Source organism: Dromiciops gliroides, chromosome 2 (assembly GCF_019393635.1).
Source record: "Dromiciops gliroides isolate mDroGli1 chromosome 2, mDroGli1.pri, whole genome shotgun sequence".
Taxonomy (NCBI): domain Eukaryota; kingdom Metazoa; phylum Chordata; class Mammalia; order Microbiotheria; family Microbiotheriidae; genus Dromiciops; species Dromiciops gliroides.
The window spans coordinates 255,385,521-255,412,044 of record NC_057862.1 but is presented as its reverse complement, the minus strand read 5'-3'; the positions used below and the strand labels follow the sequence as shown (position 1 = coordinate 255,412,044).

The window sequence follows — 26,524 nt, the reverse complement described above, 5'->3', positions numbered from 1 at the left end:
ACACAAAAAAGCTTTTGGAACCTCTGGGTTATATATCCCATACAATGTATATATTCTCAGTCTATTTTGCCCTGGTTTCTTAGTTTTGAGCTGATCAGTCTCTCCTGTCCACAATCATTCTGTCTGTCCATTCTCCCCCCATTTAATGGCAGATGCGCTCTAAATGGGTAGTTTTAGGGTAAGCCAGAGGCCATGCCAAAGAAATGAAAGATAAAACCACACCAAAAAACTTAGAAATTCCTAGCAAGATTTATTGAAGGATATTTTTCTAGCTAATTGTCAAGGCCTCCATGAAAGGAACAAAGACCCCAAACAGACATTGCAGAGTTGTTGTTTCTAAGTCACTTCTAGCAAGATGTTGTCTCGTATTAAGTCCATGCTAATCATCTGTGCCTCACACAACACCGTCCTCAATCTGAGAATTATATCACCATAAAAGTGTCTTCCCAGCTTTTCTTCCTGTATACAAGAAAGGTTGCTTTTCTGCTATATTAGTATTGATTCACCAGCTTTTTATCTTTTGGTTTTTAATTCTGAACATCAAAAAAAAATGCTTTTCTTTCTCTACACAAAGTAAAAATATAAAAAGAGAATTGTATATGAAACTTTTAATGTCTCTTTCATACTGTTTACTTTTTTTAAAAAGTACATAATAAATTCAACCTGTAAATATAATAGAATCATTAATTTAGAACTGGAAGGAGCTTTAGAAGACTCCAAGCCCAGAGCTTTATCAAAGTTAACCTGCTTATCTATGCTTCCTTCTGAACTTCCTCCTATTCTTCTCTATGCATCTCTCTCCCCCTTCCCAGTAGAAAACAGAAGGGGAAAAAAAAACTAGTAAGAAGTAAGCATAGTCATTCCAAATAAATCCACCAGTGTCCATCTCTTTTTGCACCCTGAGTTCATCATTTTTCTTGTCTGGTGAGTAACATGTTTCATCATGTTACTATTCTGGAGATGGGGTTGATAAGAGTGCTCAAGTCTTCCAAATGTTTTTCTTTGTAATGTGTAAATTGTTTTCTGGTTTTGCTCACTTCACTTAGTATCAGTTCATACAATTCTTCCCAAGATTTTTTGGAAATTCATTCTTTTGTCATTTCTGCACGTTATTATTCCATTCATTCACATACCAGTTTGTTCAGCCATTCTCTTCAATTGCTAGTTCCTTTCCTTCCCCTTTTTGGTTTGTTTGGCTTGTAACTATTTCCTTCTTCTCATCTTCCTACCTACCCATCACTGCTTATTTCCTTTTTGATGTTTTAAACACTAGGTCACAAGAGCATATGTTTGACCCTCCTTTATTTAGTTTAGATATATGTAAAGTTTTTGTGATGCCTACTCCCTTTACCTTTCTCCATGCTTATGTACTTTCCTCACACATCCGAGTTATGAGAAACCTTTAGTTCCCCATGCTTTTTCCTCCTCTTTACACTGTTGTGTTCCTTTTACTCTGCCTTTTCTTTCCCTTTTTAAAACCCTCAGAACAAAATCAATCCAACCCTATGTCCTCTGTTTTAACTTCCTTGATACCCTTCATGTTAAGGTTTAGGAAGGACACCTGTTCTTTCTCCCCCTATTAAAAGGTTGACATTTATCATATAATTTCTTCCAATTGCTCAAATAAATTTGCCTTTTCTAGGTTTCTCTTGACTTTTATACTTGCATTTTAAAGTTCTTACTCAGCTCTGGTCTTTTCATCAGAAATGCTTGCAAGTGATGTGTTCCATTAAAGTTCTTTTTTTCCCAGCCATGTAGGATTATACTTAATTTTGAGTTATTCTTGGTAATAAGCCTATCTCTTTTGCTTTTGGAATATTCCCAAATCTTCTCTAATTTATAATAGGAGGCATAAGGTCTTAAGAGATTCTGACTATCTCTCTCTGACAGTTTGCAGTATTTTAATTTTTCCTGGAATCTCTGAAATTGGACTGTGACATTCATTGGACTTTTACTTTGGGGATTTGTTTCTGGTTATGACTGGTATGTTTATATCTTTACTTTGCCCTCTGGTTCTAATAAATCTGGGCAGTTTTATTTCTTAGAAGTATATGTCCAGTTTTTTTGTTTTTATTTCACTTCTGAGAGTTAAAAGGTATAGGTTGCTAAAAGATCTTTTCTTGGTGCTTAGATGTATTAGAGAAAAGTAATACATAGTAGACATGCAGTTATCCATAGTTGATTTCTGACATTTTAGAGACTGTTGAAAATACCAATATCAAATCTAAGTGTTTTAATATGAATATTTTGACCTCAGTCCTAGAGCTTGGGATCAGGTTTAAATTGTGTGGCTCTTAACAACACCTGCTAGAAATGGGATTATTCTAGTTTGTTTGCCACTTCAGAGTCGAATATTGGTTCCATATTTTTAAGTGTTTCTGGTCTAATATCTCTTCTAGGCTCCATTTCTTTCTCCAGCTAAGTTCCTTTTTGTATCCAGCTTATTGTCAACAGCGACACAAGTACTTCATAAATTCACTAACTTATAGCATATGCTTTTTTCCTAGTATCCTTACTAATTACTGTTGCTTGAGTTGAGTAGTAAAACAGATCCTTCTGAAGAAATTACAGCTTTTTTTTTGTTTTACTAAATCAGGCCCACCAAATCTGAGATAATAATAATTTATGGAAGAAAATATTGATGTGTATTGTTCAGATAAATGTAGGCATCTTTCCAAAACTTCATGGTAGCCATTATTTCATTCTTCACAGAAACACAAACCTTTTGCCCCCATACTGACCAACCAAAGTTCGGATTGAAGCATCCCCATTTGCAAACAGCCATGTTTACAAAATGTTCTTCAACATATTTAGATTAGAGAGGTGGTACTTTATAAATGAGGAGTTTACTTGGTTTCAGTGGCAGTTTTTATCATCATCATCATCATTATTCATTTTCTGTCTTGGCATGCAACATTCAGAAATAAAAATGCAGTTAGTGCTGCCTGCTTTCTCATCCTCTCACCCACTGTGTCTGGGCAATTCCTTCCTCTCTAGCCCAGACTTCCTATGAGTCTTGTGGTTTATTTATTTATTTTTTTTGGTGAGGCAATTGGGGTTAAGTGACTTGCCTAGGGTCACACAGCTAGTAAGTGTTAAGTGTCTGAGGCCAGATTTGAATTCAGGGCTGGTGCTCTATCCACTGCGCCACCTAAGCTGTCCCTTAAATGATCTTTTTATCAGTTTTCCAGCTAAGTTTTTAATATTCGCTATCTTAATTTTATTACCATTTCTTCAGTCCTTTGATTTTGTTCTAATGTGTCTCATGTCATTGGTTTATATTTCATCTAGTGTGGTTTTTAGGGAGTCTGTTAAGTTGGGTAAGGTTTACAACTTCTAAGCTATTCTCCTTTTTTTCTTTCAGAGCTCTTATTCCATTTTTAATCTCTTGCTTCATTTATTCTGAGTATTCATGTAGTTCTTATGGAAAGTCCATTTTTTTCCTTTGGTTCTGCTGCCACTTGTTGCAAAGGTACTGTTCTAGGTTGAATATTTGACACGTCTAAATCTACAATATGTTTTTTATGCTGACTGCTTTCTTTAGTTTGTTTATCTCTCCAGTTTTAGCTTTTGAATTGGTAATACTTAGTACTTTATGCCAGGACCAGGATACATTCCCTGCTATGCTGCTGTGGGGAGAGGAGGTAGTCTCTGCTTGGGGTCTGCCCTGTGTCACCTGTATTGCTGTTCTGACCTTTTACTCCCAGCATTAGGCCCTTCTGCATTTTTGAAGTTCAGCACTGGATCTTCAGGGCCCCTCTATAGCATCTCAGGTCAGTTGTTTTTGGTACATTACATTTTCTTCTATTTTTTCAATCTTTAGATTTTTGTTCTAATATTTCTTGTCTTTTTGTTTGATCTAGTCTAATTTTCAGGGAGTCATTACTTGGGTAAGATTTTCCACTTTCTGTTCTAAGCTATTTTCCTTCCAGTTCCTTCTTTCAAAGCTTTTATTTAATTTTAAATCTCTTGCTTCATCCTTATGGAAAATCCATTTTTCCCCTTTGATTCTGCTTGCTGTTGTATAGTTCATTCTCGTAGATTAGATTTTGGGATGTTTCTGTGTTAGAGGAATGTTGAATGTCAGCATTCTCCTAGTTCAGGTTCCATTTTGGGATTAAATGAGGCACTGTAAATCACTTAACAGTTAACAAAAAGGAGCTTTACTTTGGCTTCACACAGCAAGGATATACAAAAAGATATACACATACACACAGGTACTACCTTCAGTTTTGATAGACTTGGCCTACCTCACCTCATGGAAGCACATCTAGTCAGTGGGCCATCAAGGCAGGATATGATAACTTATGTCATCTTGGGCATTCACCAAACCTGAGAGCCACCAGTCACACCTGGGTGGAGCTTTTTATGCTCTTAGGTGACCAGGAAGCTGCATCAGGAGAGCATGAATCAATTAGGTGCCAAGGTTCAACCTTTTAGGGAAAACTAATCCCTGTAGCAGGAAGGCAGGAGGAAAGGAGACATACATGGACTTCACCCATGTTATGAGGTAATTCTTTATAGTGACTGGTATCTTTTGTTGACTCTTATCTTTAGCCTTAGTTTCTGAATTGGGCTTTGTACTAAGGCCAGGCTCTATTTCCTACTATACTTTGGATAGAGTAGTCAGTTGGACTTGAACTTGACCTGAGTTATATGAACTCCTGTACTGACCTTGACCTCCCAGGGTATAGCTCAATTTTGGTAGGTTTTGGACCTTTCAGGATCTTTGAGATTCAAAGTGCTGAATCTTCAGGGCCCTCAGGACAGAGTGCTAAGGAAAAATCGCCCCAGGGCTTGGGGTATTCTGGTCAGAGCACTGCTATTCAGGCTTCCAAGGAATACAGTATCCTGACCACCTTGGGGCTTTCTTATGACAGCCCTTCACCCTTGGAAAGCCTTGTAGACTACAGACATCTCTGAGACCTTCTCTGGTTATGCTGGGAAGCTTACATCTTGTTTGCTGGTGCTGGCCTTTCTAGCAGGCTCCTTTTTTTATTGCTTATGGTCTTTCAACTGACTTCTGCATTCTGGGGTGGAAGAAGTCAATTATTGTAGTTTTTCATTGGGTTCAGTCTTTTGTTGTTTTTAGGTTTTTGCTGGAGTAGGTATTTGGGAGCTAGATTAGCTGCCTTTATTCGAGCCATTATGTTGGCCAGAACTATCTCACCAGTTTTCCTCAGTTTCCAGAGGTTCTAGGGCAATGATTAGTGAAGAGAGAAAATGTTAGCTGTTGGTTCCAACTCCCATATATCTGTGCTTTGGGATAACAGCATTATAACTGGTTGAAGGGTCATAGGAAGAGAAGGAAGGTGGTGGGAAGAGTTTTATTATTGTTGTTCATTCCTTTCAGTTGTATCTGACTCATTGTGACCCCATTTGGGATTTTCTTGGCAAAGACAATCTCATTTAACAGATAAGGAAACTAAGGTAAACAGGGTTAGGGACTTGCCCAAGGTCACCTAGCTAATAAGTATCTGAAGCCAGATTTGAACTCAGGGAGATGAGTTTTGACAACTTGAGGCCCTGCGCTCTATCCACTGCACCACTTAGGTACTTATAAATTTACTGAGCCTGTTCCTGTGGCCTTGGCCTTGGTTGGGGTTTATAAAATTTTATATGAGTTTCCCTGTGTCTAGAGGCCCAAGGACTCATCATACCACACAGATGGCCATTATCTGGATAGCTGTAAGAGCTCATGGGGCATTTGGATGAGGGGCTGCATGACTCAGGGAAGAAAGTCTGGCCAGTGGAAAAAATAAGAATAGAGGTTCCATTAAGTTTATTCATAACCTAAATTTCTGACTTGATTCTTAATACTTTCCCAAGATTATGCAGACTCTTATAAAGCACTCTGTCTGTAAAGAAGTAGTGAGCAGGTTAACGTGTAGTTGGGCTGTCTATTCAGGACTTCCTCTTTAGGGATGCATTAAATCTTATGAGAGGATGCAGGGAAGTACTGAGGGCCAGACCAAACACTTGGTAAGAATACATCTGAAGTTTGTGCTGTTTGGGGCACCTCGTTTTAGAAAGAACATTAACAAGCCAGCAGAGAACGTCTGAGATACTAAGGAGAGTTCAAACTATGCCATCTTGCATGAGTTAGGACTATTTAACTTGGAGAAGAGAACTTAAATGGGAACTATGTTCAAGTATTTCATTAGCTGTCATGTGCAAGAGTGACTACACTTCATTAATATGGCCCCAGAAGATAGAAATAGGGTCACTAAGAAGAAGCTAAAGAGGCAAATTTCAGCTTAATATTAGAAAAAACTTACAGACTAGAGCTTTTCAGAAGTGGAATGGTCTGCTTCAGGATGTGTTAAGTGCTGCATCTGGATTTTTTAAAATAGAGAATAGATGAGTTCTGAGGTCCCTTATTCTCTGTGCTACTCTGTATTTAAATAATGTTCCTTGTTTAATGTTTTTGCTGTTCAGTCATTTCAGTCATGTCTGATTCTTCATGACTCCATTTGGGATTTTCTTGGCAAAGATACTAGAGTGGTTTGCCATTTCCTTCTCCAGTTCACTTTACACATGAGGAAACTGAGCAAACAGGGTTAAGTGACTTAACCAGGGTCACATAGCTAGTTAGTGTCTCAGGTCTTCCTGACTCTCGGCCCAGTGCTTTATCCACTTTACCACCTAGCTGCCCTGTTTCATTTTAATACTTACTGATTAAAAATCTTAAGTATCCTTTTAACAATGGGAGGCCACATCTGGATAAGAAGTTGGAACTAAAGCACATCTTTTTTATTTCACCCTATTCCCCCTCCTACTATGAACCCTCTGCTGCAGGCGTAGTGGTCCCTGGCAGTCCCTGAGATCCAGCTTTCACTTTCTCATCTCCATTGTTGAATCCTGAATCTGAACTATCTATCTCTCGCCGCCCAATTATGTTATATCCATCTTTAATGGTCTGACTCAAGTGTTATCTTCAGCAGTGAAGCCATCCCTTCATTAGCCCAAAAAGAAGTCATCTGAATTGCTGTGGTGTTACTGTTTCTGCCATTTGACTTCATTGGATGTATTATCTCATTGACATGAGTATTCCTGCCATTGGTGAAGATCACAGTTCAACCATTTCCTCTCTCATTTGGTGTGACTTTTTCTGTCTTCCCATAGTACATCCACTTAGTGTTCTAGAGGCTTTCCTCTAGTTCTTTTCATGTTCCATAGGAATCAGTGGAGTAGGTGGATCATAGAATCATAAATTTATAGCTGAAAGGAACTTCAAGATACCATCCCCCTCATTTTACAGGTAAGAAAACTGAGGCCCAAAGACATCAGTGGCTGTCTGTTATTCTTTACTCTCTTCACATGAGCAGCCTACCTTCCTACCTTATTTTACAGTCATATATTTTTTCTGATGGCATCCATGAGGTAGTTTATTTTATACAGTTCTTGGTTGATGGTATATGGTAGCCTACTCAAGTTTCCCATGATCCTTTGGAATCAAGAGGAAAGGAATAAACATTTATTAAGCCACTCGTGTGTGGCAGGAACTGTGCTAAGTGTTGTGCAAATATTACCTCATTTGATGCTCCCAACAAACTTGGGAGGGAAGTGTGTTAATATCCCCATTTTACATTTTACTCATTAAAAGAACTGTGCGGGGCAGCTAGGTGGTGCAGTGGATAAAGCACTGGCCTTGGATTCAGGGGGACCTGAGTTCAAATCCGGTCTCAGACACTTGACACTAGCTGTGTGACCCTGGACAAGTCACTTAACCCCAAACTGTGCATTTTCCCAATACAGCCACCTCTTCTGTTTGGTTTTAGTCCTAGAACACCTCTGTTAGGATAGCTGTGCCAACAGATCAGCTCTTTGGGCTTTCTGCCTAACTGCATATGGTAGTTTGGACACTAATCATTTTTTACCAACTTTGTTTTTCTTATGTGGATAGGCCAAAGACTTTTTTGAATTATTATGTATTCTTAACTAAACAAGCGATAGAGGCAATTACAAAAGATGAAAATAGATAACTTTGATTATTTGAATAAGATTATGTGTCTCATTTTGGAGACTCTGCAGGGCTTAATGCATGCAGCCAACACAATGTTAGTGACAAACAGGAACATCTAGAGGACCCCACTGTGTATAAGGAATTTCTCCTTCATTTGGAGCCTTCTGGGCATTCATCATGTATGATTTTGTCATGTTTCTTTCAGTACATCTCAGTTATATATTTATCCTTATACTATATTGTAATAATTCAGTCATCCAGCAAGCATTTATTTAAAATGCCCACAATGTGCCAGGCACTGTGCTGGGTTGTAGAAATAGAAAAACAAAGCAGACCTTGCCTTCAAGGAGCTTAAATTCTATTCAAAAGAAACAACATGTACACTGAAAAGCAGATACAAAGTAAATACACAGGGGCAGCTAGGTGGCACGGTGGATAAAGTACCGGACCTGGATTCAGGAGGACCTGAGTTCAAATCCGGCCTCAGACACTTGACACTTACTAGCTGTGTGACCCTGGGCAAGTCCCTTAACCCTCATTGCCCCACCAAAACCAAAATAAAACAAAAAACCCCACAGTAAATACACAGCAGCAGTGACCTAGGGGTAAAAGGCATTGGGTACCAGCAACTTAGAAGGTATCACGATAGACTTCTTATAAGAGGTGGCATTTGAATGGAACTGTGAAGGAAACTAGGGAGGATGCATTCCAAGGATGGAGGAGAACAGCCTGTGTGTAAAGAAATCGAGGTGGGTCACTTAGGCCAGTTTGGCTAGAATGTGAAATACAAGGAGAGTAATACGTAATAATCTTGGAAAGGTAGGTTGGGGTCAGAACATAAAGGGCTTTAAATGCCATACAGAAGAGCTCACATTTTATCCAAGAGAGAAGAGGAGCCACTAGAGCTTTTTTAATTAATTCAGGGAATGGTGACATGGTCACGAATCTGGGTTTCAGTAATATCAACGTGGGGGCAAGCTAGATGGCGCAGTGGATAAGAGCATGGGCCCTGGAGTCAGGAGTACCTGAGTTCAAGTCCGACCTCAGACACTTAACACTAGCTGTGTGACCCTGGGCAAGTCACTTAACCCCAATTGCCTCACTAAAAAAAAAAGAAGAAGAAAGTAATATCAAAGTGGCTACTCTTGAGAAAAATGGATTGGAAATAGGTGGATTTAAGGCAGGAAGGCCAATTAAGAAGCTTTCTGCTTTAATCTAAGCAAGAGTTGGATGAATGAGTGAGGTGGGACAGAGGCTAGATCAGAAAGGTATTGTAGAGGTAGACTTGGCAGCTAATTGGATTTGAGGTGGGAGGGAGGAGAGAAGAGTCAGGAATGACTAGAATTCGAAAACTTGGGTAATGATAGTGCCTTCAACAAAAATAGTGAATTTAAGGGAAAAGACAAGGATAAGGGGGAAAATCATCAGTTCTGGTTTGGAAAAGTTGAGTTTTTGAGATACCTATGGGACCTTCATTTAGAGATAGTTTGTGATGCCAGATTGGGTCCCAGGGGGACTAGTTATTTGTGTACATGTCCATGTTTCTCCCAAATAGACTTTTGAGGTCAGAGAGGCAAGGAATGATATTTTAATACTTTTTTCTGTTCCTTGGAGCACCTTACACCAAATTCTCAAGACTCAGTAATGAATGGCTTTGGGAGTATTATGGCAAGAAAGCCAGATACAACTTAGAAGCCGTCATATAAACCATCACATCCTATCAAATCCTTCCATTACCAAACCTGAGGAGTCATAAACTGACGCTTTAAATATTTGATAAGAAGTTTTGGTTTTTGAAAACCTGACAAGGTATGGGGTGATCCTTAGCCCATCTACTTTTGAAATCATTTGGATGTTTGATAACTACTTGAGTTGTATGGGTGGATTTCCAAAGTATTTCTTTGTCCTAAGTAAGAAGTCCTCCTGCTTCCCATCGTTAGGAGTGAGCACTCCATTGGGCAGTGATTTTCTCTGTCCCTGGTACTGTGCCACCAGTTTAAAATTAGGTTCTGTAAGATAACTTGGGAGAGGGCAGCTTTGAATAATTCTGGCAGTGTTTGCAGCCTAAAAGAAACCTCCCAGGAGCAGTTACCTAATATCACTTTCATTAGCCTACTGATTCATTCTTCTGGGCAGGCAGGCATTGCCCAGGACATCCACAAAACTTAGTAAAAAATATTACTGTTTTCTGCAATTTCTTGCAGCAGTCCCACCACCACCACCTTTTAATAGATCGAGCAGTTTATATTTTTACAAAATTGATTGTCAGCTCTGATGATGATGGTGTTGCAAACCACAATGCAGAAAAAGGCAGCATTGCTTATTGTATATATTTTGTATACATATAATCATGTTTTCCTTCTAAATATTTGGCTGAGCCCTGGGAGTTTCTTAGAACAATTTCGTGTGCTCTCTCAGCCCAAAATAGCTCTAGTCCAGGTCTGACTCCCTTTTTAATGGACTAGGGACCTACAGTTTTGCCATAGTATGGTCAAGTTCCAACAGTAAATATCCTAAGTGGTTAATCATTAAGTGCCCTGAACATAGCTGACCTTGGAAATTGCTTCTTGGATACATGGAAAGACCCTTAAGTGAATCTGGCTGCACTCTTAGCCTCTGCATGACCCTGCTGCCACTGTTCCTGCTACAGAAAAACACATTTGTTTCATCACTACCATGGACTAGGTCTTTATTTTGTCCCCTGTGCTTTTCTCACTATTGCAACAGGCATCCCGGGCCCAAATCTTAGATAAAGCCACAGAATACATCCAGTATATGAGAAGGAAAAACCACACACACCAGCAGGATATTGATGACCTCAAGCGGCAGAATGCTCTGCTGGAGCAGCAAGGTGAGCGTCTCAGGCACTGGGGCAACTGGCCCTTCTTTGCCGTGGCTAGCTGAGGGCCATCTCATCTGCGCCGGGATCGAAACCAGTTGTGGAAAGCTATTAACCCTCAGTCCTGGATCTAAAGAACTAAATTTGGGAGATAGAGCCTGAGAAAGGAACTTGTGTTGCCTGTCCAAATCGTAACACTGTGAGGAGGCAGGGGTGTCTAGGGAATTCGACCCTGGATTAGAAGTTTTTGTGTCTTTTCTGAACTGGAGCCAACCGTTTCCCAATTCTGTGCCTTATTTGCCCTGTCAGCAGTCAGGGGCACCAGCTGTCTGTTAACAACTTTGAGGTCCTTGGATTTAAATATATTGTGTAAGTACCAAAGCCTCACAAGTGTTTGGTAACAAGTGAGCCCACTCCAGTGTAAATAATTGTCCGATCAGGGCAGCATATGGGCCAGGTCCCTGCTGTTATCAAATGCTCACAACCGCCTTTTCCTATAACCACAGGGGAAAGCGAGAGCTGATCAAGTTCTTTGTTCCTGGGGAATTCACTTCTCTTCCTCCCTCATGGAAGATGCAAGTAAAAGGAAATGCAAGTAACCACTTGGGTTAGAAAAATGCAACATCAAAAAAATGGGTTCTTAGCATTCCAGACTCAGACAAGCTGAGCTGGGGCCTGGGAAGTGGGGGGTATTGGTGGGGAGGCACCAAGCTGGACAGCCTGCATGTGAGGGGTCTGTCAAAGGGCTCAGGTACCATGTGTGGTGAGATGAGATGCTTTTGAGGGTTCAGATTTTCATTACAAGAGTCTTTCCTATTAGGGGGCTTAGCCAACATTTTTCTTTGGTTCTTATGTCATCCTTTGCTGCTGTTGCGGATGATACGATCAGAACTGATACAATCTTTGCTACCCCTGTCAAGATTGCCATTGGTGGAGATCCCAGCTGCTTTTGTGTGCTTCCGTTGCTGGATTCCACAAGGAGCTGCATACTCCTGTCTTTGCAGTGTGCTTCTGTGACAGGGTTGATAACATTGCAAGCCTTCTCTCTAGAATTATTTGGGAGGGAAGGGACATCTTCTGGAAGGGAGTACTGCTTCTGAACAACCCATAGACTCAGGGCTTAGCAGACCCTTAGGAAGAACACAAAGGACCTTGAATCTGAGCCATCACTTCGGGTTAGCCTCCAGAGTGCCTTAACAGAGTCCTTGTCTTGCCTTTCAGTCCGTGCACTGGAGAAAGCGAGGTCAAGTGCCCAACTGCAGACCAACTATTCTTCTTCAGACAGCAGCCTCTACACCAATGCCAAGGGCAGCACCATCTCTGCCTTCGATGGGGGCTCAGATTCCAGCTCTGAGTCAGAGCCTGAAGAGCCCCAAAGCAGAAAGAAACTCCGGATGGAGGCCAGCTAAACAGAGCAGGCCAGCAATAAAAACTGTCTGTCTCCTCCATCGTCTCCTCTCCCAGTTCATCGTTAGACCCCTCCAAGCTGTTTTAAAGACTCTTTATTTTCTTTTCTTTTTTAAAAAGTAGAAGCTCTTGGACTGCAGCTTTCATCTTCTGCCTTTTTCCTTCAGCAATCTTCCCCCACCATGAATTTTTAAACCAAAACACCCCAACTTGGCAGCTTTTTCTGTGGAGGACAGACGGACACACCTGAGCACATGCTGCCCCTGACCTCCCCAACCAGCTCCTTCCACCTTGTTGGGCATCAGTGCCCAAGTGACTTCTCTGCTCACAGGTCTCCCTTCCCCGTTCCCTATGTCTTCCTTGTCCCCCCTCATTTGATAGACTTTGTGAATCTGTGAACTGCTCAACTTTTAGAAGATGACCTGTTTGGAATAATCAGAATTACCCAGAATTTTTTTTAAGGAAAAAAATTTTTTTCTAAAAAAAAAAAAATTTATCACTCCTGCTGAAGGGTTAGGTTGGGGGGGCGCGGGGGGTCTTGGTGGTGAGGGTAAGCGGGGACATCTGTGCAGTCTGGTGTCCTGGGTGTATTTCACTCCTGCTTCTCCCAGCTAAGTTACACGGAGTTGGGAAGTTCAGCCAACTTTTCTTTCTTTCTTTCTTTTTTTTTTTTTTTTTTTTTGCCTGAGTTGCCAGCATTCAGGAGGTTCATGTGACACCATGTGGTATGTATTTGGAGACTGCAATAGGGAAGCTTCAGCCACCAGGGGATTGATTTTTTTTTTTTTTTTTTTGGTGGGGGAGGCAGAGACAGGGAGTGGAGAAGGGAGGGTTAGGGTTGGGGGAGGAACGAATTTTTTTGTATTAAGGGCCAGTGATGATGTTTTGATATTTATTTCCTGCTACTGAAATTTGAATCCAAGTGTACTCTCCCTATTCTGATGATGTTGGTATTGCAAAGAGACAGATTCATAAAGTAATGATCAAATTTTCCTTTGTGTGTGTTTCTAAGAAATAGAGCCAACTGATTTTGTATATAAATATACCAAGAGCATCTTACCTGGTACTAAAAACCAGACTAGTTCAGGCCCCTTCTGTTCTGGGACCTCTTTCCCTTATATGACCTGGCCCTGGTTCTGGCTATGGTCAACAGGGTCCTTTGAAAGGTTTGTGTGTTAAGCCTCTCTTTTTTTTTTTTTCTTTTTTCGTCTCTACCCTACCCTGTTCTGGCGTTTGCTGATCTCTAGTGTATACTATGTAGTTTCTGTCCATGTTTAATTCCATTCCATGGAAATAAAAAGTATGTTGTACATACTGCCGAAGAATTGTCTTGCAAGTTAAGGCTTCCCCCTTTACTATAAGACTATAAATAAAAACTTATTTTATCCTTAGTGTGGTGATGTCTTCTTGCCCTTGTGAAGGTGAGGTGGTTCAGGAAATAGAGCTGCTGTCTCTTCTTGATGCATATGAAGATTTCATCTGCTTCTATAGCTTTGTGGTTGTAATGCCATGAGCAATAAATTATTCACAGGCTAAAAAGGTGTTCCCTCTTGTTCTGTGGACTGAGCTCAGCCCTAGTACTCAACAGCTAGCTGTTGGCAGTCATGTATGTAAGGTCAGGTATTTTGTCAGCTGTCCACTGGACAGAGAATCCAATTCAGAATTTATTTCTGTACCCGGCACTAAAAGGCAGTCAAGAATAACACAAACTACAGATAGAATTCTTTGGCAATGCTTCTTCCTAAATTTTTCTTTCTCTAAAGGGGAATGGCTTAGAGTACTGGATTGTGCTGCAGAGCTCATTTAGGAAAGCTATTGAGCTGAAACACATACCCCAAGTAAAGCAGTTAGGAATGTGAGACCACATCCTACAAGGAACAGTGAAAGAAACTGGATTTGCTTTGTCTCTAGAAGAGATCTTAGTTAGGGACATGTTATCTTAGCTCTCATCTAGTATTTGAAGGGCCATCATATGCAAGATGGATACGATTTATTCTGCTTGTTACTCTAGAGGCAACAGTGGTTGGACATTCCAAAAAGGGAGATTTGGGCTTGATGTAAGGAAAGATATTCTGAAGAATTAGAACCATTCAGATGTGAATTGGGCTGTTACCCCTTGACCTAAAGTCTGGATGAATGCTTATTGAGGATGTTGTAGAGGAGACTGTAGGGCAAATACAGGCTGGACAAGATGGCGTCCAAGGTTCCTTCCAGAGTCTGTTCATAGTCCAACCCTCCAGCACCTCTCTGCTTCCAGAAGATTTTAAGGCACTGAGAGACAGCTGGACTTGCCAGCCGCTGAGATGATGGCGGTGATGTCATGCATATAACTGCATCATGAAACCAGCACCACACTATACTTGTTTAACTCTAGAGCAAGGTCATAAGACTTAGAGTTGGCAAGAGACCTTGAAGATCTATTCCAACCACCCCATCTTACAAGTAAGAAAATGGGCTTCTAAATTTGCCCAAGTTCAAATAAGAAGTGACAGGCAGAATTATCCACAACTGCTGCTGATTTAGGAGACAGAAAAAAGCCGTGGCTGGTGTTTGCTGCCCACTTAACTGCTGCTCCAGGTATTTCCATGTCTCTAAAGGGAATCTTCTCTTTGGCTCGCTGAGACCACAGAAACCAAAGGTAGGAAGTACTCATCCAGCTATCATGAATTTTTGTTGTCAGAACTCATAGTACTTTAGCAAGTTAAGAAAGAGCACATTTAAATGCAGGGGGAAAAAACCTTTCAGTATTTCTCTCCAGATTCTATTTGTTAGATTATAGGGTTAAGCTTAAATTAAAAAAAAAAAAGTATGATCACCCCGAGGGAAACAAAGTGCCCCAGAGTGGTATGTTCCTTTTGAAGAGCCAAAGCTAGGTATTTGATGAACTAAGATCCTAGTGTTACTATATTAAAGGATATAAGCTTAAACCAATGAATACAAATGAACAAAAATCATTCCAATTCTTGACTGATTGAAACAGAAGCAAAATTGGTAGAACAGGACATACAAAAGCTGGTAGCCATGTGTTTGACTTGTTGGAGATAAGAAAAGTAGAAGAATTTCATGCCCCAGAAGGTTTGACTGGGTGATAGTGAAAAGTAACAGGAACCATAAAGGGTTGACCCGCACAGAAAATATTTAAACTGTTAGGTTGTATAGTGGAAAGTGAAAATACAACTCCAAAAAGGAAGTCTTTGGGATTGTTGTAGTAACAAGGCCGAATGGAAAACAAAGTGAAAATGTTGCATCAACAAGTATTTAAGTATGTGCCGGGGACTGGGTCATGTAAGAGTATGCACTGCTGGTCTATAGCATTAAGCTCTTTGAGACTAGACTCCATGGAGGTATGTAAAGTAAGCTGTATAGCCTTCCCCAGCGGCAGAATTAAATAGCCACTCTCAGAGCACTCTTCAGTCTCTTCTGTATGTCTAGAAAATGAATGGATATCTTCTCACAGGATGAAGTGGGTGGATGATAGTTTAACTTTTACATAATGACATGAGAATAGTTGACTTGTTTGTATTATTTTTCTTGATCGTTCTGTATGTCTAGAAAATGAATGGATATCTTCTCACAAGATGAAGTGGGTGGATGATAGTTTAACTTTTACATAATGACATGAGAATAGTTGACTTGTTTGTATTATTTTTCTTGATCGTTTCCTTAACAAAGTCTAACATCTTGTTTGTTTGCTTGCTTGGCCACGAGCAAATGGCTTCACTGAGGGTCCTTATGAAAAGCCTCCTCTGTCCTTTTCTTGACCGTAATCAGTGCAGTGTTCCGAGGCTTTCTGCCATGTTCTTTCCTGCTGTGGTGAGTGGTAAGCAAAACTTGATGTTTTCTCCAGACACTATAAATGCTTCTGGGAGTGAAGATTTTTTAAGTGGCCTAGTTTTTTAATGCTCAAGATATGCTACATACATATCAGCTACAACAGTAGGAATTACCTACTTTTCTTGTAGCTGCTGGGAAAATAGCTGAAAGAAAACTATGGAAGGAAGCTGTGGGAGATAGACCCCTACCTGGAATAAGAAGGAAAAGAGCTGAAATCTAGACCTAGTTTTACCTGTCTTCAGCACATGAAGCCCTCAGCCCTCTATAAAACATAGGAGAATCATTCCAGTCTCTATTTTCCTTACAGGAGTGAAGATCAATTATGTTTTAACTGTAAGGTATTTCGTAATTTCCTAATTTTTAAGGGTGAGCACTGTGTAATTGTGAGCACTGGAATTAAAAAGATGACCAGGAAGATAATCAGGTTTGGAATGACCAGCAGAATCCGTTTTGAAGTTTAGGACAGTGCCTTGGTGTCTCATCCTGAGACCCATTACTACTCAGTAAATATTTACAAGCTATTATTAACATATACATTAGCTAGGGATTGATTTACAGGATGACAGCCCTGGTAACAGCCAGAAACATTCTCTCAGCTGGTGAATGGAGAGGAGCTTTCAGAGAGCAGTGGAGGCATAGTTGAGCACGATAAATACATTGATCCTGTTCTGAGTATTTTAGCTTCCGAGATGAGTGAAAGGACAAAAGAGATCCATTCCCTTAACTGTTATTTCATGCTGCTTCTGAAGAAATGTGAAAAGATAGTGCTTTAGCTGTGCAACCAAGTCACCAAGGGAGTTCGCCAGGTCTCTAAAGGGAGAACTTTATCCCTTTCTGAAATACCAGCTGAGAGGGAAGTTAGCAGATCAGTCATGATTTTATGCAAAGCAAGGATACGGTGACTGGCTCTCAGCTAACTAAGAGAATTGGTGCTCACCAGCTTCCTAGGGAATTGGGTGTTGGCTTTCTTAGAACAGGCTGCCTCTGCACCATAAAGAGGCAACACAGCTCCTAAAAAGTTTATTTACCAGAAAACAGTAGCTGTACAAGCCAAAAGGGGAGAGCAAAGAGCTTTGTGTTTGTCTTACAACAACAAAAACTTTATGACCCATCATGGACCATACCCTAAGTTTTTAACTAACTCAATTTTTTTTCTTCTCAGGGAATGGAAAAAAGAGGCAAATGATAAACTAATACTTGTGCTTTTCTGTACATTTGAACTTTTTAGAGTGTGTAGTTAGGGTTAGTACACATCCATAACCTGATTTCTTGAAAGACTTGTTCAGTAAAAATCTGTGTCTAGAATGATATCAACCCCCTACCCTTGCCCAAGGCACTGTAAGATCCTGAATCTCTGAAGAATGACCCCTTTATATTTAATATTTATTATGTTATTCCTCCTCTCCAGCACTCATTTCCTCACTGCCAAGATCCAATCAGGTACAATGCCCACTGCCAGCAGTGCTGACTCCTAGGTGCCCACCTCTGCAGGAGAGATCCCAGATCCTTGCCCTACCATTACTCCCCAAGATCCTCTAGGCCTTGCCACCATCACTTTTTCCTGCCTAAGGCATTTCCATTTAATATCAAGCATGAACCCTCCTTTATGTGTTGTTTCCCACAATTAGAATGTAATTTTCTTGAGAGCAGAGACTGCCTATTTGTATGCCCAGCACTTAACACAGTATGTTATACATATATGACCTTAAACACATGCTTTTTCACTTCATATATTTTAGATTTACCACAAAGAGGGCTTCTAATTTATTCCTTCCTTAACCGGAATTAAATTAAGTAAATACTGTTCTCTTATCTTTTCTTTCTATCAATATACCTATCATTGCTCCCCCACACTATTATTCTGATTAGTCATTACATTGGAAAGCATCATCTGCACTTACTAGCTGTGTGACCTTGGGCAAGTCACTTAACCCCAACTGCCTCACCAAAAACAAAAAAAAAGAAAGAAAAAAGCATCATGTGGCAAAGAAGCTTGTTCAAGTCCTTGGTCAACCCAACCAAGTTCAACAGAGGTTGAAGGTATACCAGGTACTTGGAGCATCCAAGAATAAAAATGGTCTCCATCCATCCTCAGGGATTCTTATTCTTTAGGCAGGGTGGAAAAATAGCCAATAAATATTACACTCTTTGGTGAAGTGTAGCTCTGAGGCTCAGTGCTTAAATTTGCACTGACTTGCTTTGTTGCTGTGGACACATCATTCCCCCCACTGCCTACTTCAGTACTTTGTTGTGAAGATGGGGAGAGTGAGAGTGACCTGCCCCAGAAAATCATGAGCAGAAATACCACTAATAAAATGCTAAACATGTTGCAAAAATCTAAAGTGGAGTAGGAATACTAAGAAAAAATCTGGGGCAGCTAGGTGGCGCAGTGGATAGAGCACCGGCCCTAGAGCCAAATCCAGCCTCAGACACTTGACATTTACTAGCTGTGTGACCTTGGGCAAGTCACTTAACCCTCACTGCCCAACCAAAAAACCCCAAGAAAAAAATCAAAGGATATTTTAATTCCAAACCCAACAACCAAGTCAAGTGACTACATCAGGAAGTTTAATTTCCAGCCCTCAGCTGTCATCATAGGATTGTGGCAAGTAAACCTCTCAAAATGTATTTCTATGAAAAATGGAGCTAATAAATTTCATTTCTCTCCCTCCCTATATGGTGACGTGGCAGTTAAATGCTTTTAAGTCCCCAGAGGAAAGAAACAGCAGAAACATGCTCTAAATAGAAATGAAATTATCAGTAACTGATGGTAGGTTGGTTTACAGGTTAAAATATGGCAGGATCTTAATCTTAAACCTGTTTTCAATGGACTTACCTGTCATGAGGGGAACCCGGTATTTTCTTCCCCTTAAAAACTCAAGCCCCAGTTTGTTTTTTTTCATTCTGCATCCAAACTTCAACCAATATGTACAGAGCATTTATTACATATGAAGCCTGCTGGATGGAGGCTAAGGGACTATAGGCTTGCCTTTTTACATTTACAGTGTCTCCCATTGTTTATGATACTGGTCACTTGTCTGACTTCTTTAAACAGTGACCGAGGTTGCTCAGTGGGGTGAGGTGCTCATTAGTTCTCCAAGGACAGATGACTCATTTGCCCTGCCTATACTCACGTGCACCCACACACTCACACAGCACAGATGAGTGGGTGTCTGCAGAAGAAAGCAGCTGGGAAGGCGTAGCTCTAACCAGTCTAGCTTGTTCTCTCCTACACCCAATCATAGGTACCATCCAGTCTATTGCAGTCTTAAAGCCAGATCTGTCTTGAATTGTTGTTTAGAGGATATTCGTTTCAGGGGTGGTGATTCAGATGTTCCCTTTGGGCAAAACAATACTGCCCAACGCACTCTCTACTACCATTTTTTCCTAATACAGCAGAGGTAAAAGTTGAGGACTGAATGCCAACCTTCAAAGTTTTCCCTTCAACAGCAAGGATCTCTTCCTTAATGGGCGACAGGGTGATAGGATTTTATGATTTATCAAAGGTCATACAGCCAGTAAGTATCAGACTCCTGAGACTGGAACCCAGGTCTCCAGACTACAAGCCCAGTAGTCTTCCCACTAAACCATGTTGCCCCTTCTCCTGGAACTAGGTGCACATTTGTACACCCTTAAGTAAGAACTGTAGCCCCTCTAAAAAAAGTGTTTATTTGCAATACAAATGATCACTAGTTTTAAGACAGTAGACTCAGTTGCATGAGTTGGCAGTAGCATGGGGAAATAGCTAAGTGAACAATTCAACATACAAAGCTCCATGCCTAGCCTACCGATCCACAAACAATGCAACTTCCTACCCACAGGTGTGTCACCCATTATGACAAGGAAGTAATCTTCCTCCTTACCTTCCAAAGTGCTTGAGGCTTCCATTGCTTAATACTTCTCCATGTCATCAGCATGAGGAGCACAACTGTCAGCTAAAGGGCTAAAGGACAGGAGCCAGCAGCTTCAGGTCAAAAGTACAGAGTAGCCAGCCAGAAATAATAAAGGCTGTGTATACTGCTGATGCACATGTCGGGATGCAATGCTCCAACCAGGGCATTAGAGTTCTAAGCCACTCAGAAAGGTATCCAAGTTAGCATTTGTGCAGTTCTATCCACCCTGATGTTGCTCATCCAACACCAGAAAAAGTGATACTGAACAGTTTTAACACTTGCAATAGTTCAATATGGTATATGTACAAATATGTCAGCTCAGCTTCAGCTCACAAAAAAGAGCATGGATGGCATATGTATATAGATTTTCACTCACACACACACACACACACACATCTCTAAGCCTTAAAGGTTTTCTCCATGGTTTTGTAGATGTGCTAAAAAACTCGATACAGTGGGAAGAGTTGGAAAACTTGGATCTGAATCTCAGCTCTGTTTCTTTCTTACTACTGTGTGACCGTGGGCCAATCAGGGTCACAAGAACAAGCTCTCAGTCCCCTCATCTGAAGTTCTTTTCCAGCCCTAAAACCTAAGGTCTTGGTAAATTAATTAATAACATGTAGTCAACCTTTTGGTAATGAGAACCACCACTACCACCAACACCATAATCATGGCAATACTAGCATTTCCATAGCACTTTAAGGTTTACAAAACACTTGACAAATAACCCATTTTATCCTCCCAGAGATAGATGTTAGCCCATTTGATATGTAAGCGATGTACCCAGGGTCTCATAGCAAGTATCTGAGGCCAGACGTGAAATCCAATTTACCTGACTCTGGGTATAGTAGGATCCATAGTATCCCTGATCCTAGGTAGGCTGGCCTTTAGCTAACGGACATAGTCTATTGCTGGGCTTGTTACTAAAAGAATGTCTTGCCAAGACTAGCCGAATCCTCTAAAGAATAGATGTCTAGAACTTAGTGTCACTTCTGTGCCAAGATGTGCCATCAGATGAGGATTTCTGATAGGGAATGTATAGATGTATAACTAGCTACATACAGATTATAGTCACCTCCTTATATCCTTCTGGATAAATTCCATGAGGAGAGACATCATGTCATCTAAATGTTGTATCTTTCTCAAGACACAGTGATCAGCACAGTCTTAATAAATATTTGTTGAAATGACTCAACAAGTAAGAATGACAAAAAGGTATTTTAAAAAAATTTTTAATTTTTGTGGAGCAGTGAAGGTTAAGTGACTTGCCCAAGGTCACACAACTAGTGTCAAGTGTCTGAGGCTGGATTTGAACTCAGGTCCTCCTGAATCCAAGGCCAGTGCTTTATCCACTGAGCCACCTAGCTGCCCCCCCAAGGTATTTTTTTAAAAAGCTAAATTATAGGGGAGCTAGATGGCGCAGTGGATAGAGCACCGGCCCTGGAGTCAGGAGTACCTGAGTTCAAATCCGGCCTCAGACACTTACTAGCTGTGTGACCCTGGGCAAGTCACTTAACCCCAATTGCCTCACTAAAAAAAAAAAAAAAAAGCTAAATTATAAGCAAAAGAAATATCAAAAAGGATGAGTTATCAGTGGATTGGGGTGGATGGGACAATGATAATGAACACTTGGCAGAATTATTAAATGCTAATTTGGCTTCTGTTTTCTCTATGAAAGAAAATTACTCTTGGATTCAGAAAATGGAAAAAAAATAGCAGGGAAGTGAAACTGAAGTGAAGAGATAGTAAAGAGAGCACTAAGTCACTGGGCCCATATGCATCTCCTTCCAAAATATTCAAAGAAATGTGATTCATTCCAGACAAAAAGATCATACATCTTCAAGATCAGCTTGTCCCTGAAGGAGACTTTGTGATAGATCAAGCCCATCTCCTCACTTTACAGATGAAGAAAACTGAGGCTCAGGGGCTGACTGACATGCCCAGTGATAAACGGCAGAGCCAAGCTTTGAACCCAAGGCTCCAAATGCACAACTTCTGCAATTATACCATACTTGCCTGAGAATAGTCTGTATTTATAAGTATCCAGCAAAACATAACCATCTACTATGTGCTAGGCGCTGTGCTAAGCACTAGGGAAACAAAGAAAGGCTTTTTTATTTTTGGCGGGGGTGGGGTGGGGGTTGACATCCCTTACCCTCAAGCTGCTCACAGCCTCTATATGAGAAATAGCCTAAAGGTGACATTGTCTTTGTATCACCAGCATTTAGCACAGTGGCTTACATACAACACAGTAGGTGCTTGATAGGTTCTTATTTAATTGAATTATATTGAATTTATAAAGGATAGCAATGATAATTAAGAGCTAGCATGACTTTGTCAAGAATAGGTCATTCCAGACTACTCGTTTCTTTTTTTAACCTAGGATTACCCTAGACATAGTAACAATAGCTGATATTTATATAGCATTGTAAAGCTTACTGAACAATTTACATAGATGATCTCATTTGCTCTCAACTTTATGAAGTAGGCACTACCTCAGTGTTATTATCTATATCGGAACAAATGACGTAATCTGCCGTGGGAGTTAATGGGTTTTTCCTCATGAGGGCAAGCAGAGGCTGAATACTACTAGTTGGGCATATTCTAGAAAGGATTCTTACTCTGGTATGTGTTAAACTAGATGGCTGCTGTGGTCTCTTCAAACTTTGAGATTCTGACTTTAGAGATGAAACTAAAACTCAGAGAGCTTAAATGATTAGTGTCATAGGCCAGATTCCAGTGTTCTCCCCCGACTCCAGACTGGCACTTTTCCATTAATTCATTTACCCTGGTTTTCAACAAAGCAGCTGACAAAAAAGCCTCCCTCAGATAGATAGATGGACAGATAGATGGACAGATGATAGATAGATAGATAGATAGTGTAGGAGATGACCGAACAGCCAGACCTCATGAAGATTCATTAATAAATTGATGTTAATATGGTGGTAGCAGAGTGCCCCCAGAGACCTGTTTTTGGTCTCGTGCTATTAAGCATTTTTATTAGTAAGTTACAGAATGGCAAAGATGGCATGCTTATCAAATTGGCAGGTGATTCAAAACTATATGGTCAACATTTTGGGTGTCAAGTCAGAACTCAAAAAAGATCTCAACAGCCTAGTGCAGCCTAGGCTGCACTGAATAGGATAAAATAGGGGTAAATGTTAAGGCCCACCCAGGTTTGAAAAAATCAACTGCACCAGTACAGGTTTAGGGAGGCATACTGAAATAGGTATGCGCATCAACAGGGCTGTTGTTGGACTCAAATGAAATATTCAAATGCTTTGCAAAATTTGAAGTACTCTGTGTGCCAGTTATTACTCTTGCCCTAAGCTTATTAATGGGCCACAATGCCTCTTATGCCACAGAGCACCCTGCTCTTCTAGGCCCTAAAACAAAATCACACCTTTCCCTTCAGGAACCACACCTCAAGATAAATCCTGTTCTCCTAAAAAGATACATTTGTCTGTACTGCAATTCCAGGTTCACTCTAAGTCACTCAATGCTACCAGTCAATGGCAATCATAATTTCAAGACCTTAGAGATAGACCATCTTACCCAACCCCTCATTCTCTAGGTAAGGAAACTAGTCCCAGAAAAGCAGCCTGATCTTGTTTAACATTCTTACTCAAAAATGAGCACAGGTTAATTTGGTAATTGCCATGTGCCTTTCCCAGGAAACCATTACATGACTCATTATCCAACATTCCAAGCGCAAAGGTTTGCACATTAGTACCAGAGGTATAGAGTCACGTGCACACACACATGCACACACAAAAACCCTGGGTAAGTCCCTTAACTTCTGTACCTCAGTTTCCTCTTCAAGTAAAATAAGGGGGCTAGAATCTAAAGTGCTCCCCAGCTCCAAATCTATGATCCTATGATGCTCATTTTTAAAAAAAATTACATTTGGATACCACAGTCATGTAGCACATAGCTCCCTGATCTTCCTTTTCTATGTTTTCGGCTGTAACACTGATGTACACAGTTAATGATTCTGATTTTCCTAGATATGTGAAAATAGAGACGATAATACCATATAGCCTTGCACAGATTCTACAAATTTTATACATTAGAAAGTATTAGAGTGCTAGAAAGAGCTAACAAAGCTGGCCCTTGTTTAAATTCAGGGAAATCCTTAGCAACTACCATAGTCAGGGTTACTGAAGGTAAGGAAAAGAATGTTTTCATGCAGATGCCCTCACTTGTTGGGCCTGTGGTCCAAGACCAGAAAAGCTGACTGGCTACTAGCCACTGCAAGTAACTCATGTCAATTTTATGTTTGGAGAAGGGGTCTCAATCTTAAGGAAAAGTCAGGCCCAAGTCAAATGTCAAAAAGGAAACAACTGGGCCCCTACCTCAATTAGAAGACACCTACCTAAGACTGTCTAGTTCATCTTAGTGAACAATTATCTTGTTTCCATCTTAACTTTAGCTTCCATGAGTGAATGTGAAAGAAAAGACCCTTATGGAAAGGGTGATCCAAGTTCTATGGTCAGTAATGTTAAACTGGAAGAGAAATGAGGATGACTAATCCAGATATAAAGATCCCTAAGAGGCAGCTAGGAGGCGCAGTGGATAAAGCATCGACCCTGGATTCAGGAGGACCTGAGTTCAAATCTGTCCTCAGATAATTGACACTTACTAGCTGTGTGACCCTTGGCAAGTCACTTAACCTTCATTGCCCTGCCCCTCCCCCCGTGTGTGTGTGTGTGTGTGTGTGTGTATAAAAATAAACACACACACACAACATTGGGGGCAGCTAGGTGGCACAGTGGATAAAGCACCAGCCCTGGATTCAGGAGGACTCGAGTTCAAATACAGCCTCAGAAACTTGACACTTATTAGCTGTGTGACCCTTGGCAAGTCACTTAACCCTCATTGCCCTGCCCCCCCCCCAAAACACACACACATACAATATTGGGGGCAGATAGGTGGCACAGTGGATAAAGCACCAGCCCTGGATTCAGGAGGACTTGAGTTCAAATACAGCCTCAAACACTTGACACTTACTAGCTGTGTGACCCTGGGCAAGTCATTTAACCCTCACTGCCCCACAAAAAATAAATAAATGAAATATACTATCAATGTTTTATTATATTTTTATTTACTTCACTTGGGAGTGGGCTCCTTATTTTTGACACCTCTGTTTTAGGTAACTAGAAGAACACTCAGTTGGTTTGAGGGCAAACACTGGCCTGCAGAACAGGCCAAAGGTCTTACATTTCAGAATTTCTCTCTTTTTTTTTTGCGGGGCAGTAGGGTTAAATGACTTGCCCAGGGGCACACAGCTAGTAAGTGTCAAGTGTCTGAGGCCAGATTTGAACTCAGGTCCTCCTGAATCCAGGGCCAGTGCTTTATCCACTGCGCCACCTAGCTGCCCCATATTTTACAATTTCTGTAAATATAACACTATACTGTCCTTCCTACACACAGATCATACCACTGATGAGCAGAACCCATGGACTACTTGCAATATTCTGTTTAACACTTTATTTGATCGAGCAGATTTGTTATTTAATTCCTGATCTTACTAAAGAGACCAGGAGTATAAGGTAGCTACTAAGAATCAGTAAGCAGAGGAGGCCGATTTAAGTTTGATACAAGGGAAACTTCCTAGTAATCAAAGTTGTCAAAAACGGAAATGAGCTGCTTTGAGGAACACACACAGGAGGCTGTTGATAGGGTTAGAAATCATGTCTTACAAGGAACTGAGGGCATTTGGTCTGGAGAAGAGAAGACTTAAGGGAAAATAGGATTTTATCTTCAAGAAGAACTGTTGTCTGGGAAAGAAAAGGGTTAAAATTGTTCTTCCTGGGCCCTAAGGCATGAGATATCACTGAACTCTACCCCAATCCTGATTCCAAAATGAAAGGAAATCAATTTTGTGTAAGATTTACCATGGAAACACTGATATTGGACTGCATATTCACTCACTTATTCACCTACCCCATGATTGTGACATGTTCCATAGCAGCAGGGTTAGGGCAAATGATATCTTGGACCCACTACCCACAGTTTATTGAGCTGAGTCTATCTAGAGGAACTCTGATGGGAACATGACTTTTTGGTCAAGGGTAAGAAGTCTCTCTGAATCAACTAAACACCACCAGGATAGTTTAGGGATATTTTCAACAGGAGAAATAAAATATTCTATATTAATGAGATATCAAATCAAGACAGTAATAATAGGTAAAGGATGGATTACAGTAGGTATAACAGCAGGACAAATAATTACCAGATACTTGGCAAAAAGGGAACAGTGAATCAGGTTGAAATTTGGATGTGAAAATTGTCTGATTCTAATTGAATTTCTCTTCACTGGCCATCTCTACCATCATCGATAACTGTCTTGGGATAAAGACAGATTCTGAAGCAGGAACTGGTACCAAAGGTACTAGACTGAAAGAGACATGTGGTTTTCTAAAGAGTGAATGTGGGGGCAGCTAAGGTGGCGCAGTGGATAGAGCACCAGCCCTGGAGTCGAGTACCTGAGTTCAAATCCGGCCTCAGACACTTAACACTTACTAGCTGTGTGACCCTGGGCAAGTTACTTAACCCCAATTGCCTCACAAAAAAAAAAAGAGT

The 26,524-nt window shown here is 40.6% G+C and overlaps 1 protein-coding gene across 7 annotated transcripts in view; it reads left to right on the top strand.

The window, feature by feature from the left end:
- MAX (MYC associated factor X) overlaps positions 1 to 26,524 on the top strand; it is an 89,699-nt gene that overhangs the window by 20,886 nt on the left and 42,289 nt on the right. For 2 of the 7 annotated variants that reach the window (XM_043988904.1, XM_043988902.1), the window contains 2 exons: positions 10,694 to 10,817; positions 12,027 to 13,603. The exons of 2 other annotated variants lie outside the window; for them this stretch is intronic. In XM_043988904.1, the coding sequence (XP_043844839.1) occupies positions 10,694 to 10,817; positions 12,027 to 12,214 (312 nt within the window). In that variant the 3' untranslated portion in view covers positions 12,215 to 13,603. Of the gene's footprint in view, positions 1 to 10,687; positions 10,818 to 11,311; positions 11,397 to 12,026; positions 13,604 to 26,524 lie in introns of those variants that run through there. 3 more of the 7 variants (XM_043988903.1, XM_043988901.1, XM_043988907.1) reach the window with 2 other exon arrangements.